The sequence below is a fragment of the Ursus arctos genome, unplaced genomic scaffold (assembly GCF_023065955.2).
Source record: "Ursus arctos isolate Adak ecotype North America unplaced genomic scaffold, UrsArc2.0 scaffold_3, whole genome shotgun sequence".
Classification (NCBI taxonomy): Eukaryota; Metazoa; Chordata; class Mammalia; order Carnivora; family Ursidae; genus Ursus; species Ursus arctos.
The window spans coordinates 96,593,961-96,609,695 of NW_026622985.1; the positions used below are offsets into that span (position 1 = coordinate 96,593,961).

A 15,735-nucleotide genomic window follows, 5' to 3' on the forward strand; every position below is an offset into this window, starting at 1 on the left:
GGGCCTGACACTCTCGACCTGCCCTAGCTGATTGCTGGGGGCTGGCCCCAGGAGCGCTGATGAGCCCCAAGGGTCAGCAGCGCTAATTATTCGCTAATTGCAGATGACTCTGTTCACCTCCCCCATTCTCAAACACAGAAATGGTAGCGTCTTTTACCACCCCCACCCCCTATTCCCAGCGGTATGGTTGTCAGTCTAGAGGCAAAAGTCATGGGCACTTTTGCTTGATAGGAGGCCCAGGTCAACGGGCAAAAAAGACTTTCCTTTTTAAGACAGTCAACAGGAGAATGACCCGAGTTTCAGGATCCAGAGCAAGCCTTCCTAGCTAAAATGAAAGTCACCTGGTCACTAGGAAACTGTTATTCAGGTGGGGCCAGGGAGAGCCAAGCTAGTTAAAAGTAATAGCAAAGCCAGGCCAGTTTAGGAAGATGCAGTCCAGACAGGGGAAGTTACTTGGCTCAGGTGAGGAGGGAAACCTATGGCTTTGTCTCGGTGTTTCTGAGCCAAGACAGAGCAGGCAGGAGGGAACTCTGGATCTCAGTGACATTTGTTCAAACCAGGAGTGTCGTGGTGGCCTAGTGAACAGCACTAATGTCAGACAGACGTATTACAAAACAGCACCCTGAAAGACACTGCCCCCATGGTGCTACAGAAAAGGGTGGCACCTAGCAAGGACCTTTCTTTGGTTATGCTTGATTGACAATTCGTCAGACAGGTAAAAAGGAGAAGAGTGTGGTTTCCATGCAGTCCCGATCTATCTTGGGTTCTACATTAAACTCATGAAAGCTCTTAGAGACAAGTCTGGTGGGACGATGTCGCCATGGAGAAGGAAGAGGTGCCTCATCTCAGGTCGGGGAACCCTGCCTCACTGCTAGGGTACTAGGATAATCTTTGTACATCGTCCTGAAGATCTTCTTCGGAACCCTCTGTTAAATTAACCAAGTGCTTCATGGTACCAGTATGGAAGACTAGACTTCAAAAGTGTGTTGTACTTTAAAAATGAGAGGTCAGTACTTGGTTTGATGGCTTTACAGTGTTGGATACACAACAGAGGCTTATTGACTTGATAAATTGAGAGAACTTTGGGTTACAGTCACTAAAATTAAAGCTGTATGAGCAGTAACAGCACCAATCAAATAAAGCATGAAGGAGAGACATTTTTTAAAGGAACTGCATTCATTTTTTGTATAGGTAATAAAATTACATAGTAAGAAATTCCAAAAGCTCAAAAGGGTATATATTGAAGCTTCTCCCTCCCACCAGTACCCACCCCCCATAAAAGGCCACTTTAATAAGCCCGTCGCTCTCTGGTCGGACAGAATGGATCATGCACTGTCAAGGACTCAAGGTTAAAGACCCTCTGATCTTGAAGATGTAGGTCACCCAGCTCAAGCCAAGAACTTATTGCCCAGAACTAGACTTAGTGAGATCCTCTGCTCAGGCTGGCACAGGTACAGCCTTAAAGCTTGTTGCCAACAAATCCCAGCGGGCCACCAAATCTGAAACGAGGCAGGCGAAACCCCAGGGACTTTGTATCGCCCTGGTGTGCTGCATCTTTGTTAGAAACTGTATTTTGTAATCCATTTATATCCTTGATCTGTCCCCTTGCCATGCTAGGTCATGAAGTGTGACTTCTGCGTAGTCCTGGACATTCACTAGCCAAACCAGGATAAAAGCCACATACACGTGGCAACCGAAGCAGCCCATTCCCTTTCCGCGCCCTTTTGTAGACTGTGGAACTGAGGCCAAATGCTAAAGGGAGAAAAGCACTGGCTGGAGTAATAACACTTGGAGTTAAGTTCCCGTTCTGACCCCTCACAGAGCCATGTAACCTTGGCCCCTCTGACTTAACTCCATCCGTGAGAGAAAGTGATTAATATCTACTCTGCCTAGCCAAAAGCCAGTGCAAGGATCAAGCGAACATGAATAAACGCCTTTCAAAATACTTTTCCTTCCTGTCCTAAATGGACAAAAAAGAGCACAGTGGTCAAGAATAGAGGTCCCCTGGATCAGTGGCTCTCCTCTACTTCACCATCAGGACCAGGGCAAGCACTTTTTTCACCGTCTAAAACAGTATTCCGCTTCTTTAAATGTCCACTTACTCTAACTTGTCCCACTCTCACCATACCACCTGTTGGGTAAAGGCTCATACAGAGGAATTTTATTTTGAATCTACCCTCTCTCTGCTTGTCCCTATATCGGACCTCACCATCTGGCCTCCCCTTCATGGTTTGGAAACCAGCACCTAGGATACCAAGAACGAAGTATTCTAAAGTCAAAGCCAAAGTATCTGTACCTTCACCTCACTTATCCGCGGAGAGAGTCCACTCACGATGGGCAGCGTCGGGCGCTGCCCGCGGGTACCCTCTCGTGGCCGCAGCGCGCAACTGCGTCAGCGTGAGTGAAGTGCGGAGTACTGCAGCTCCCCCTGGCGTTAGTCCAGGAGACGTGCGAGGGCACAGGAACCCGACCAGGTGAGCCTTCCTAGGGCGCGCGCGCTGGGCGCAGCTGCTGGGTATTTAACTGTGAGGGCACTGGTTGGGCACGGGGGGGGGGGGGATTGTACCCAAGATTCTTAAAGCCTAGTACGCATGCGTGTAGGTTCGTGTATATTTTTCGTGTCCAGTTACTTGAACCCTCTGTATCTGTTGTGTAAAATGTGTGCCGTTTGTGTGTGCGCACGCGTTACACGTGGGTAGGTTGGTGGTGGGGAGGTCCGCGCCTCCAGTGCAGGGCGGAGTCCTCACGGAGGCGTGAAATTGGTTTGGAGCAAACACATTACGGAAAGCAATTACCGGGGAGAGGTTCTGGGCCCGCGGGACCCGCAGCCAGGAGGCTGGGGAGGAAGCTCCCTGGCTTGCAAGAGTGTCTGTGGATGTCTAACCCCAGAAAGGACCTTCCTAACACTGCCTGCTAATGGCTGAACGCGGGAAGTTGGGCAGCAGCCCCTCATATTGACCACTCCACATCGTCTTTCTTCCCTTACTGCTATCCTCCTTAAAAAGGCATCCTGCAGAGAATCCAATACTCAGACATGGTCAGAAATCCTTCTCCCTTCTTATCACTTTGGGAGAGGACACCACCCCCTCTGAAGTCCTCCCAGGTCCCTGCCCCCACATGCCCTCAGCTCCTGCTCCATGTCTTTTGCATTCACTTCATTGCCCCGTGTATTTGAACTAGTGATTCACACACTTGTTTTTCAAACTAGATGGGAAATTCACTGAGGGCAGGAACTGGTCTCATTCACAGCTGTAGATCTAGTGCCTAGAACCTGGGACTCAGGGGGCGCAAATCATGTGGATGGGATTAAACAAAATTTCCATCGAAGTGCATAAACAACTCTCTCAGGGAAGTCATCCCCTCGAGAGTCAGGATGCTCTTAGAACAGAGCTTTCAACATCTTTCACATGCCAACGATCCCATTTATACCCCCAGACCTGACCTTGTCTCTGAATTCCAGATTCCTAGATCTAAATGGCCTTGTAACACAGCCCCTTTGAGATGTGTAGCAGGCAGCTCCGACTTCATATCTCCCGGAGTGACCGGCTCCTTCCTCCACCGCCTACCCTTGCTCATCTTCCCCACCTTAGTCATTAGCACCACCAGCCACCCTGTGTTCAGCTGAAACACAGAGTCACCCTGGATTATGCTTTCCATCAGCCCCCACATCCAGTCCATCAGCATGTCTCCTCCAGTCTCCAAAGAGGGTCCCAAGTCTCACCTACTGCTTCCCCATCTCCGGGGACTCTGGACTTCAGCAGGATCCCCCTAATGGTCTTAGATTCTCCCTGGCCTCTCCCCTCTCCCCATTCAGAGAGCTTTCAAACCTACATCAGTTCATGGCACTCCCCAGCTCCTCCCCACTCCACTCACGCCGCTGGGCCTCAGGTCAAACGTCACCTCCTCCAAGAGGCAGCTTCCCTGTCACCCAGTCTCCAACATATCCAAGCACGCTGGCAATCACCGTGTGAGCTCCTCAGAGGGCTTAGCACTGCGGCACCTTAGGGTTCCCTCCCCACTAGAAGGTGCTCCGGTGGGGACTAGAGAGCCAGACCTGTGTGCGCGTGGCACCTGGACCACGGGTGCACGTAAGCCCTTACCCAACAGATGCATGGGCACAGGGCATTCTCCCAGGCCCCCACCTCGGGACAAGACGGGCTCTCCGGGAGGGGCCCCACACTGCGAGGGGAACTCGCACATGCACAAGCCCCCCGCAAATCACTGCCCAACCCGTCTCTCATCCCCTGTGCGGACCCCCCCCCCCCCCAGCCAGGGCCTGCCCGCTCAGGACCCGCCCGGTGTCGCCACAGCTGAGGGGCCAGGCCTCCGCCTGGTGGTCCCGTCCTCCTGCCGTGCCCCACAGGGCGGGTCAGCCCAAGGCCCGCGAGGCCAGGTGGGAACCCCCGGGCCCACTCACCTCCGCCCCGCTTCTCCTAGGCTTTTCTCTCTCTCTTTGCGCCCTGCCGGCCCCGCCCCTGCAGCCTCCTTCCCGAAGTTGGTGGGAAAGTTGTGAACACCGGCGCCTGCGCACTCTGGGGCCTTGGGAAACCTGTCTGGAGACCCTTGGTTCACAGATCACAGTGCACTTGATTGGCTGCCCCGCGCCACCTGTCAACTCTATCTTCCTACTGTGGTTGCAGACCGACTCCTGCGTGCTGGCCACCTGCAAGGTCTTAAAATCCTGGCACTGCAAAGACCCTCAGGGACTCTCTCCTTTCTTTTCTTACAGATGTGAGCAACTTGAGCCAAAAAGGGGAAGAAAGTTCCACAACCAAATGGTAGAGCTGAGACTCGGACCCCGGCACGTAACTCTCAGCTCAGCTCCTGCTGCCACATAGTCAAATCCAAGAGACGCAGGGACCGGGTGTGCGTCTGGTTCTCCCTGAGCTATAGGATGGGCAGTGCTAGAGTTGTTTGTTTTTTCCAAACCTGAATCTTCCACTCTCACCTGAACCACGGTTACCCTCCTCGGTGGCTGACACCTGCACCCACTTTTCATTGGCCTTCTTGCTCTTCTTCTCAACTTTCTACCCCAGGGCTGCCTTTCCCATCCTGTCCCACCGTCCGCACTGCCTCATTCCTGCAGCAGCTCTTCCCTACGCAAGCCTGTTTGCTCACCCAACCTCTGGCTGGCTGTGCTGACACTGTCTCACCTGGTGGCCCTTGTGCCACATCATGAGCTGGCGGGGCAAGTCTGCCTGGGATGGCTCAACCCGCCAAAGGGGGACAATGACATCTTTGGCGCCATGGGGCAGATCCGGGGGGAGGGCATAAGTCCGCCCATCCTGAGTCCCCTGAGTGACCAGCTCAGAGGAAGGCCTGTTGGAGACAACACCAAACAACACACGCCTGCAGATTTTTAATGCTCATACAGGGTTTGGATGGGGTGGAGCGGTGCCTTAGACCACCACCAAGGAGTGCATCACTTGCCACGAGTCCCAGCTGTCTCTCCATTAGACATCACCTGGCTGCACGGTCTGCCTGCCCCTCTCCCTGGTGGGAATGGCAGCGTCCACATCTGCCTGAGGAGCCGGACCTCTTGCTGACAGAGACACCTCGGCCCGAATCAGTTCAACTCAGGCCTGGGTTGAGCGTGCTGTGAGCAGCAGACCGGAGCCCCCTGGGGCATCTGCTTTCAGGTCTCTCAAAAGGCAGTGGACAGACATCTGGAAAGAGAGGTGTGGATTCAGAGAGGTCCCACGGTCCAGGAGGCTGGCTGGTTCTGGCCAAGGCCCTGCCCCCAACTCTTTCCTTGCCTCCCACCCATCCCTCTAAATGGCTACGGCTGCCCACAGAAGCCGGGACTCACCTAGTAGAGCACGTCCTCAAAATCCAGCTGCAGGTAGCGGAGCAGGCGGGGTGGCAGGGGTAGGCGGGGCAGGGCGTGCGGCAGGCAGGCTGCCAGGTGAGCACGGAGCGCACAGCGGCTCAGATGCTGCAGCGATCTGGGCTGTCTCACCAAGGCGAAAAGGGAGGAATAGAAACGGTGGTGCTTCTGGAGACAGAATGGGGGGGCTCAGCGAGGCAGCCTTGGACAAATGGCACCCTTTCCTCCTAAAGCAGGGGGGAGGCTGGTGGCCAGCAGGTGTCTACACGAGCCTCTGGAAGTAGTGTTTTGGGTGTTCACACTGTGTGTTTTCTTCTTCTGGGACATGAGCGGGTCTCTGGGTCGTTTCTCTGGGGCAGGCTGGGGGAACCAAGAGAGCTTCCCTGCAGGCAGTGGGAGTCCCTTGGGGCCAGGCTCAGTGAGTGTGTGTTCAGGGTCCTGGAATCTGACCTGCAGTGTTTCAAGAGGCACCAGGGCCATGGCCTCCTCGGGAAGCTGCATGGTACTGTAGGTGTTCATCAGGACCTCGATGGTCCTTGGAGACCCGCACCAGCGCTCCAGCACCTGGAGGAAGCAGAGAAGCATCAATGATTCCGGGGTTCCCGCACACCTCAGGTCCCCAGCCAGTCCGCACAGGATGACAAGACAGCGATAGAGCAGCTGCTAGGGGTTGGATTGTGTCCCCCCCCAAAACATGTTGAAGTCCTAATCCCCAGTACATGTAAATATGACCTCTTTAGAAATAGGGTCTTTGCAGTTGTGATCCAGTTAAAATGAGGTCATCAGGGAGAGGATTCAGAGAGAAGGGATGAGGCCAGCAGAGGCCTGGTGGGATCGAGTTGGAGCCAGATTCATTCTGTCATGTCTTCATTTAGTAAATATTTACTGAGGGCCACCATGGGCTGAGCCCTGGGGACCCTGCAATGAGGATGACAGACAGACAGTTGCTTGTCAGCTGGGAGCTTCCATTTCAGTGGCAGAAAACAATATAAACGCATAAACAACCACTTACAGATAAGCCGTTACAATGAAAAATAAGTAGACTTGGGGACTGTGTTGGGAGGGTGCTGTCTAGACGGGCGGTCAAGAAAAGCCTCTCTGAGGAGGTGACCCGCTGCAGGCGTCTGGGAGCCATGCTGGGAGAGCAGCCTGTGCCAGAGACTGTCCACGGGGAAGGAAAGACCTCCGCACCCGCCTGGACACACGCAGATGCCATCATACTCACCCGAGCCCGCGAGTACGAGCTTGAAGCAGGTTTGTGCTTCATTCACTCCATCTCTGGCTGCGTCTCAAGCTATAGGCAGTGGCCGCAAACCCTTTATAAAATCCGAGGACGGCTAGGTACCATCTCTCTGGCAGCGTTCCTGCACGTGACACCCCTCCTCTCCCCACACACACTTGCATGCAGCATTAGGGGCTTTAAAACCCCTGCATACAAGGAGCCCCTCCTGCCTGGCAGGCTGGGAGTGCTGCATGGGCTGGGTGCTGCTGGGCCGTGGGAGCGGGGCCCCTGGGCAAAGCATCCCACACACCTGGAGCCCCCTCTGCGTCTTGCCCTGCATCTGGGCAGTGCTCACTGGGGCTGCCCCGTCCCGTCTGCCCAGAACGGGTCTCTGACTTACTCCTCCTCAGATCTAGGAAAGAACAGGCTGGTCACAACTGTCTGCTGTTTGGGAGGGGTCTCTCTGTGCCTCCCGCCCACGCTGATTCCTGCCTCTGTCCTCTGCCTGGAATACCTGTGTCTTCCTCCTCCTCCATCTCCGAGCCCTGCCCATCTCAAGTCCCCTCCGCTCCGGGAAGCCTCCTGCGGCTGTTCAACCTGCATCTCTCTCTCCCTACGTCGGGATGATGCCCAGCAGCGTTCCCACACATTAACTTAGAACAAGAGCTAACAGGTGTTGAGCGCTAACTCTAGGTCAGGCCCTGTTGAAAGGGCTCTATGTGTATGAGCTCGGGTCTCATACTAACCCCATGAAGCAGGCACACTCCTATGTCCCTGTGTTACACATGAGGAAACTGAGGCCCAGAGAGATTAAGCCGCTTGCCAGGGGTCACGCGGCTAGCGTGCCAGGCTCCAGAGCCTGCACCCTTGGCCGTCACTTACTTCCACGTTCGTTGGGAGAACTGAAAGCGTCCGTGCAGCAGGTACCACGCCGTAGAGTGGTGTCTGGTAGTGGTCAGGGCTGTGCTCGCTCCTGCTGTTACCCATGGGGCTCCTACAGCTTATCACTGTTCGCTAGAGACTGTATTACATGCAAGGAACATGCGTTCAGAGCGTTCCAGTGACTTGCCTATAGTCACAGGAACAAGCATCAAACCAGACCCCGGCTCCAGGCTTCCTGGGCACCCAGTGGCTCCTGGAGAGCTGGCTGAGGCCGGCAGTGATCGCAGATGACTCCTTGCAGGGAGACAGGCGCCTCAGCCAAGCGTGGAGCAGCTGCAGATTGTAGGAGACGATGGCAGACTCCTTCCTGAACTTTTTGATCACCTGGGACACGGCACCCCAATGAAGGGGAGGAACGGGCCACTTGGCTGTGCCGGCCCCCTTGATCCCTAAGGCAGGGCAGATCGGGGCTGGGGGCAGGGGGCGGCCAGTGGGGTCCCGGGAAATCTTTTTGCCGCTCTGCCTCCTCCTCCCACCCCCTCCCCGAAGGGGAGATCATTAGTTGTCAGAGCCACCGTCAGATTACAGGGAATTGCTCGTCTCCTAATTATCTGGTGTTAATAGGAGATTAATTAGTGTTAATTGTTGATTTTCTTGTATTTTCCCAAAGGGGAGACCAATCTGCCGAACTCTCGGGCTGTTTAATTATTTGGTCTTGCTTAGGAATCTAGACAGATGCGTCTAGGTTTGTGAGTGAAGGGGAAAGGCAGGAACGGGAGAGGAGTGCCCGGGACCGGGCAGGGCCGGACAGTTCAGGCCCCGAGCTGGCGCAGAGGGATCTGCCCACAGCCTGCTACCCTGTATCCGTTCTGACCCAGCTCCTCAGAGAACAGGGCTCCCCGCCCCACTCCCGGCACGCTCTGTGACATTACATGGCCCCCTCCAGCTACGACGCAGTATGGGACAGGGCCCCCTGCCAGGGCTTCAGGGACACAGGTCTTCAAGTTGAACCCACTTTGGGAATATTGTATGTTAATAAAATGAGATACAGCCAGGAAATTGACAGTGGAAGGCTTTTTCCTCTGGTGCCAGGATAGCGCTGCTGGTCTGGGTGACGCCTGTCCTGCTAAGCTCTCAGAAACAAGGACCGTGTCTGTCTGCCAAAGGTCAGGAGGCTTTGACCCTCATGACCCAGGCTCATCTCTCTGCCCTGGAGGAGCCTCTCCTGTGCACAGAGTGTTTCACTGAACGGATCCCACTGCCACGCTGAGCTTCCTGCATGCTTCTCTCATCAGCTCGCTCCCCGGACGAAGAAACAACTCCCTGAGGCCCACATCAGTCCTGGCTCCTGTCTTTTCAGATGCACGATCATCTGACCTCCTGCCCTCAGTCCCCCTTTATCACACACGCACACATGTGTGTATATATGCGTGTGTGCCCACACTTGTCTATGCACGTGTGGGCACATGTATGCACACACACACACACACACACACACACCCCTCCTGCTGGTCTTCGTCCTTGCCTTTGCCCCCTATTGGGCTTTGCTTGCGTGATGAATGAAAGGTGAAGAACTGACTAATGTGCTCGAGTGTCTGAGGCCGCATCCAGAGCGAGCGCGAACAGGTCTGTCTCCCCACCCTTCACCCCCACAGCCCTCCCTCCGGCCCCAGCCCCATACCTTCGGGAGGGCCCCAGGCCAGACACGGACAGCACCATGGTTGAGCAGAGCTCGCACTGTGTGCTCTGGGCTCTGGGCCAGGGCCGCAGCTGGGCCCTGCAGAGCGCAGTGCAGGGCCGTGTGTCCCCCATAGTCCATGGTGTTGGCGCTGACGCCGCAGGATAGGAGCAGCTCCACGACGGTCGCGTGGCCGCGGCGACAGGCCAGGTGCAGGGGCCGTCGCTTGTCCTGGTCAGCGGCATCGGCATCGGCTCCGGCCGAGAGCAGCAGACGGCAGAGCTGGAGGCAACGGGCGGTGGTGGCCTCGGCATCGGCGGGGGACATGCAGCGGACGTCACAGGCAGCCAGCAGTGGGGTCGAGCCTTCGGCATTACGGGCATTAGGGCATGCCCCCCGTCTCAGAAGCAGGTCTGCCAGCTCCACGTGGCCCAGCCGGGCGGCCACATGCAAGGGGGTCTCCTCCTCCTCCTCAGACCGACCATCCACTTTTGCCCCAAACCTCAGGAGCAGTTCTGCACACCTGGGAAGGGCAAGACGGTGGTGGGGAGGAAAATAGGGCCCCCCACTCCTACCAGTCTCCTCACTGGAAAATGGGGATAATCGCTAATACCTAGACCTCATGAAGTCGTGCGCAGCCCGATGCCTGGAAAGGCCATGACAGCAGCCCTTGGCGGGGAGAGTGGGTGGTGATGGGACATGGCAGCCCATTGTATTATCCTGCCCACCTTTCTATATGTTTAAAAGTATCCATAAGAATTTTTAAAATACTTCTGTTTACTCGGGAAGGGAAAGGATGATTCTCACCGGGTGTGGTCTCCATGAGGCTGGGTAGAACATGCCAGAACTAACGGTGTGGGACTGTATAGAGCCATGCTGCCCAATACACTGGCCGCCAGCCACACACGGCTGTTGCACACTTGGATTATGACCACGCCTGATTGAGATATGCCGTGAGTGTAAAATACACACCAATTTCGAAGACTTGGTACAAAAAAGGACATAAAATATCTCATTAGTTCTTTATATGGATTACATGCTGAAGTTGCAACGTCTTGGATATACTGGGTTAAATAAAAGATATTATTAAAGTTAATTTCACCTGTTTCACAGATATTTGTACACCCACGTTCACAGCAGCACTATTGGCAACAGCCGCAATGTGAAAGCAGTCTAAGTGTTCATCCACAGGTGAATGGATAAAATGTAGCATCTACAGACACTGGGAAAGGGAGGGCATCCTGACACCTGAGGCAACATGGATAAACCCCAAGGACATGGTGCTAAGTGCAAGCAGCCATCACAAAAGGACAAATGCCCTGTGATTCCCACATATGGGGCGCCTGGGTGGCTCAGTCGTTAAGCGTCTGCCTTCGGCTCAGGGCGTGATCCCGGCGTTCTGGGATCGAGCCCCACATCAGGCTCCTCCGCTATGAGCCTGCTTCTTCCTCTCCCACTCCCCCTGCTTGTGTTCCCTCTCTCGCTGGCTGTCTCTCTCTCTCTGTCGAATAAATAAATAAATAATCTTAAAAAAAAAAAAAAGAATAGTCAAATTCTAGAAACCAGAAGAATGGTGGCTGTCACAGGCTGGAGGGAGAGAGGAAGGAGAAGCTGTTGTTCAGTGGGGACAGAATTTCAGGTTGTTTTTGTTTGTTTGTTTAAGATTTTATTTATTTACTTGAGAGAGAGAGCACGAGCAGGGGGAGAGGGAGAGAGGAGGAGGGGCAGAGGGAGAAGCAGACTGAGCAGGGAGCCCAATGAGAGGCTCGATCATGACCTGAAGGCAGAGGCTTAAACAACTGAGCCACCCAGGTGCCCTAGAATTTAAGTTTTATAAGATTAAAAACGTTCATGAGAAGGATGGTGGTGACGGGGTTGCCTGACAATGTAAAATAAACCTGCTTAGTGCCATTGAACTGCGTGCTTAGAAACGGTCAAGATGATAAATTTTATGTTATATGTATTTTACCACAATTTTAAAAATTAGTTTCATCTTTTTCTTTTTTTTTTAAGATTTTATATTTAAGTAATCTCTACACCCAATGTGGGGCTTGAACTCACGACACCAAGATCAAGAGTCACACGCTCTACTGACTGAGCCAGTCACGTGCCCCATTGTTGTTCACTTTTTTAATAAGGCCACTAGAAAATTTAAAATTACGTACGTGGCTAACATTGTATTTCCATTGGGACACACTGGTATAGATTACGTCTTCGACCATAATAAACCAAAGGTGTCTGCTGAAGGATGATAGGATTATCAGGAGCTTAACCAGCTGACGATGAAAGGGTTACAAATTTGGCACCATTCAGGAGCAAAATGGGAAATTTGTCAGGTGTGTAGTCAGTAGAGAGAGGGTCTCTATTGCGTGTGCATAGATTTGCTGAGGCTCCCTTTGCCAGGATTCCACGCTCACCAAAAAATTGAGTGAGGGGGCCCCTGGGTGGCAACGTGTCTGCCTTCGGCTCAGGTCATGATTCTAGGGTCCTAGGATTGAGCCCCACATGCGTCTCCATGCTCAGCGGGGAGTCCGCTTCGCCCTCTCCCTCTGCCTGCCACTCTGCCTGCTTGTGCTCTCTCTCTCTCTGTCAAATAAATAATTTTTTAAGTGAGGAATCATCCCCCAAGGCTCCCTACACATAGGGCATAATTATTTGGGTCATAGTAAAGGAATTTTCCCTACAGTAAATAATACATTGAAACATGGGTATATCTATCAGTTTCTTGTGAGTTTAGTTAGTTAAGCTCCATCCCTAGGCCCATTTATCTGGGAGTACCTGCCAATAGGGAAATGCCAGACCTGCCCACAGGGATCAATGCATGCCCTAACTGGGGGCTGCTTTCCTTTCCAGACTATCTGGATCACTCCTGGACTGTCAGCTCCCTGAGGGCGAGGTTATGCCGCAGTTACTGTTGTACTTAGCACAGGGCCTGGAACACAGGATAGGCTCAGAAAAATGAACACTTTACAGTATACCACCTCCCCATAATGGGTCCAGACAACTTCCCAACACAGGCTATCCCTCTGGGTCCCTGCCATAGTCCTTTTACACCCCTGGGGAAGCAGAAACTGTCCCAAGAACAGGCCATTCCAAAGTTCCAGGACCAATGGTCGATGACTCCCCACCTGAGCCGAGCTCAGCAAGCCTGCCAGCCCCCCACACGCTCGCTCACCCTCCCTGAGGTCATCACCCTGACTCCCCTAGAGTAGAAGGGGGCTGGGCTGAGGGGTCACTCACTCAAGGGAGCCGGCCCCCTGGCAGAGGTGCAAGGGGAGTTTCCCATCCTGGTCGGGGATGTTGGGGTCGGCTCCTGCCACCAGCAGCACGTGGACGCAGGCAGCGTGGCCCGCAGCACAGGCCTCGTGCAGGGCGGTGCGACCCCCAGGGGCGCTGTCAGGCCTTGCCCGTCGCCTCAGCAGCAGCTGCAGAACTTCTGTGTGGCCCCGGCTCGCGGCCACGTGCAGCGGCGTGGTCAGCTCCTCTTCGTATGTCAGAGACCAGAGTCCTAGGGAGAGAAGGGACGTGGGCCTCAGACCCTGGAGGGAGGCGAAGAGCGGCCAGGCAACAGAGGAAGTGGGCAGAGGCTGGGGCAAGGGAGCCCAGAGCTCCGTCCCCAGCCTCCCCTGTCCCGCTCAGACCCCCCGGGTGCCCCTGGCCCGTACTCAGAGCGCGGATGTTGAAGCGGAAATCCCTCCATCGCTCTGGGTCGCTGGTATCAAAGATGGAATCCGGAGCCAGGCCAGTGCCGGAGTCGGCGAGGATGCGGGAGACCGAGCCCACGTCCCCAGCCAGCACTGCCTGCCAGTAGGCCAGGGCAGGTCCGGAGGCCGTCCGGGTGACGATGGCTCCCGGGCCAGACTCCGGGTGTTCTGCAGACCCTCTGTCGGGCTTCTCCACCAGCCTGGCACAGAGGGCATGTCTGTCACTGGGGGGTTCTCCCTGCCCCCTGCACTCTTCTGGGGACCAGCTCATGAGGACAGAGTACGAGCACGTGGGAAGAGGAGTGGGGGAAGGAGGGGCAGGGGTCAGAGGCAGACAGAGGGAGAGGAGGAGGGAAACACGGACAGGTGGAGGGAGAGGGTCTCTATGTCCCCGAGCTGAGCCTGACCCGGCCACGCAGCTCAGCAGAAGCTATTCTGGGCTCCGCATGACTTCACTCCCGGGCCAAGGCTTAGGCAAGCCTCTGGGTGGGGAGAAGTAGCCAGGGGGTTCTCGTTTTCCTCAAGCGCTTGGTAACTCTGTGTCTGAGAGGGTCAGCCCAGGCCCCTGGCCCTCCCTCCACCCCCGCAGTCCCTCACCCCTCTGGTGGCTGCTCCAGCGAGGCTCGGCAGCCCGGGACTCCAGCAGCAGGTCGGCTGTGCTGTGTGGGGGAAATAGCTCCTGTAATCTCGCCAGGTCTCCGGTGTACAGGGCATTCTGCAAGGCCATGTCACGGCACAGTAGTGGCGACCGCCGAGTTGGCTCCCAGGCTGGGCGGGACTGGGACCCCCAGACCCGGCAGGCCGGGGCCGAAGTCAGGCACCCCAGACGGCGTCCCCAGTGGGGAGGGGAGCTCCTTCCCCCAGGCATAGCCAATCTCTGGGAGAGAGGGAGCCAAAGAAGCGGGACTCGGGACGATGCCACTGGCCGACTGGTCGGGCAGGTGCTGGGCCTGAGCCAGGCAGAGGCCGAGTGTGGGAGGGGCAGGGGAGCACACATAGGTCATGCTGCAAATAGCCCGGCTGTCCTAGCTGTCAGTCCCAGGGCAGGCAGCCTCAGGCTGGAGTGGGCATTAGGGAGGAGTTGGAGAACAGAGTGAGGATCGAGCCCTCCAACCCCGAGTTCACCCTGGAGTTGACGGCCCTCCGGGTTGAAGGGATCACCCAGATCGTGGTGGCCAACCTGCAATTTCACAGGTAAAGGAAAATGGAGCCTGGGTGTGGGAAGTGATTCGCCCAAAGTTTGACAACTTGTGGCAGATCCGGGACTAGAATGGGGGTGGGGTGGGGTGGGGGCTCTCAAGCTGCCATTTCATACTCTGGTCGTCTATCGTGTGCTTCACCAAGCCAGCCTCCAATGGCCTGGGCTCCGATCCCAGAGGGAGGGCATGTGGGTGCTGGGTGATTTTCCCTCCCCTCCCGAATGCCACTGATTAGCCCTGCACCTTCCCCCTCCCAAATTCAAGGAAAGGGCTCACGGTAGTGACAAATGGCAGAGAAGGCCCCACTCCATGAGGCTTTCCTTCCAGTGTTCTCTGAAAGACAGACTTCTGCCTGGGGGAGAGGGCTCAGCCCATGGACAGCAGTGGAAACTCCCAATACCCACCCTGGGTGCTGCCCCCCATCTCCCCTCTCTACCTGCCAACGTTAGAGGGGTCTCAGTTGGGGAGTGAGAAGGAGAAAGTGGTTTTGCCCATTCGTATGGGTATGTTAGGATAATGAGACTACTTTCATTTGGGGAGATAAACAAGAAAACAGGGAGAAAGAACACTTAAAACCCGGCCCCTGGGCAGCCCACCACGGGCCCTGGGCCTGCCCCAGCCCCAGGGGTCTCATCTCGTCTGGCTCTCGTTGGCCTCTATGACCTGCCAAACACACGTTGACTTTTGTTCACATACTCTTCACTGCTTCTTCTGAGAGAACGCTGGGGCTCCCAGCCCTCCGTGGCACGACTATCTCTCGCTCCCTGAGCTTCCCTTCCCTCCAGCGCCCCCAGCTCTTCCCTCCCCAGCAAAGGGGACCCATCCACTCTCTGAGGGACAGACTCTGGGTCAGAGGAAGGAGAGCAGAGCCTGGGCAGGTAGGTGGGGGGGCTGGGGGGGGGAGGTTTCAGAAAGATGTGGAGACCACTCACAGAGGCACTGGCTCTACCAAGGGCCCTTGATCTGATCACCTACTACACCCTTTCTCCCTAGAACCTAGAAGCCTAAGAGTCCTCACCCCCCTGACACACTTTTGTAAGGATAATCAAACCCTAGAGTACCAGGGACCTTGGAGGCTTGTCCAACCTCTCCTCGCTTTACAGGTAAGGGAACTGAGGCCCGGAGACAGGAAGGGACTGTGTAAGACCATACAGGGAGTTACTTCTGAGATGGGGCTTCCACCAGGGGCTGCTGACTTCCAAACTTGCTCTTTCCTTTCTCCA

At 55.3% G+C, this 15,735-nt stretch overlaps 1 protein-coding gene across 2 annotated transcripts; it reads right to left on the bottom strand.

The window, feature by feature from the left end:
* Positions 1-5,344: 5,344 nt before the first annotated feature.
* Positions 5,345-14,256, bottom strand: ASB10 (ankyrin repeat and SOCS box containing 10). 2 transcript variants are annotated; one of them, XM_048213057.2, is made up of 6 exons: positions 13,275-14,256; positions 12,850-13,117; positions 9,613-10,132; positions 6,278-6,391; positions 5,810-5,995; positions 5,345-5,666 (listed from the first exon to the last, which is right to left on the bottom strand). In XM_048213057.2, exons 1-5 carry the CDS (start codon positions 13,582-13,584, stop codon positions 5,810-5,812), a joined length of 1,398 nt encoding a protein of 465 aa, XP_048069014.1. In that variant the 5' UTR covers positions 13,585-14,256; the 3' UTR covers positions 5,345-5,666. The 2 variants fall into 2 exon arrangements, with proteins under 2 accessions (XP_048069014.1, XP_026334872.1); XM_026479087.4 differs by having other exon boundaries at positions 13,911-14,246.
* Between the last annotated feature and the right edge of the window lie 1,479 nt (positions 14,257-15,735).

Coding starts and splice junctions, on each gene's coding strand:
- ASB10 (XM_048213057.2), bottom strand. CDS start 13,584: ATGAGCTGGTCCCCAGAAGAGTGCAGGGGGCAGGGAGAACCCCCCAGT. Junction 13,118..13,274: donor CTTCAACATCCGCGCTCTGA/GTACGGGCCAGG, acceptor TTCTCTCCCTAG/GACTCTGGTCTCTGACATAC. Junction 6,392..9,612: donor GGCCTGGGGCCCTCCCGAAG/GTATGGGGCTGG, acceptor TGCTTCCTCCAG/GTGCTGGAGCGCTGGTGCGG.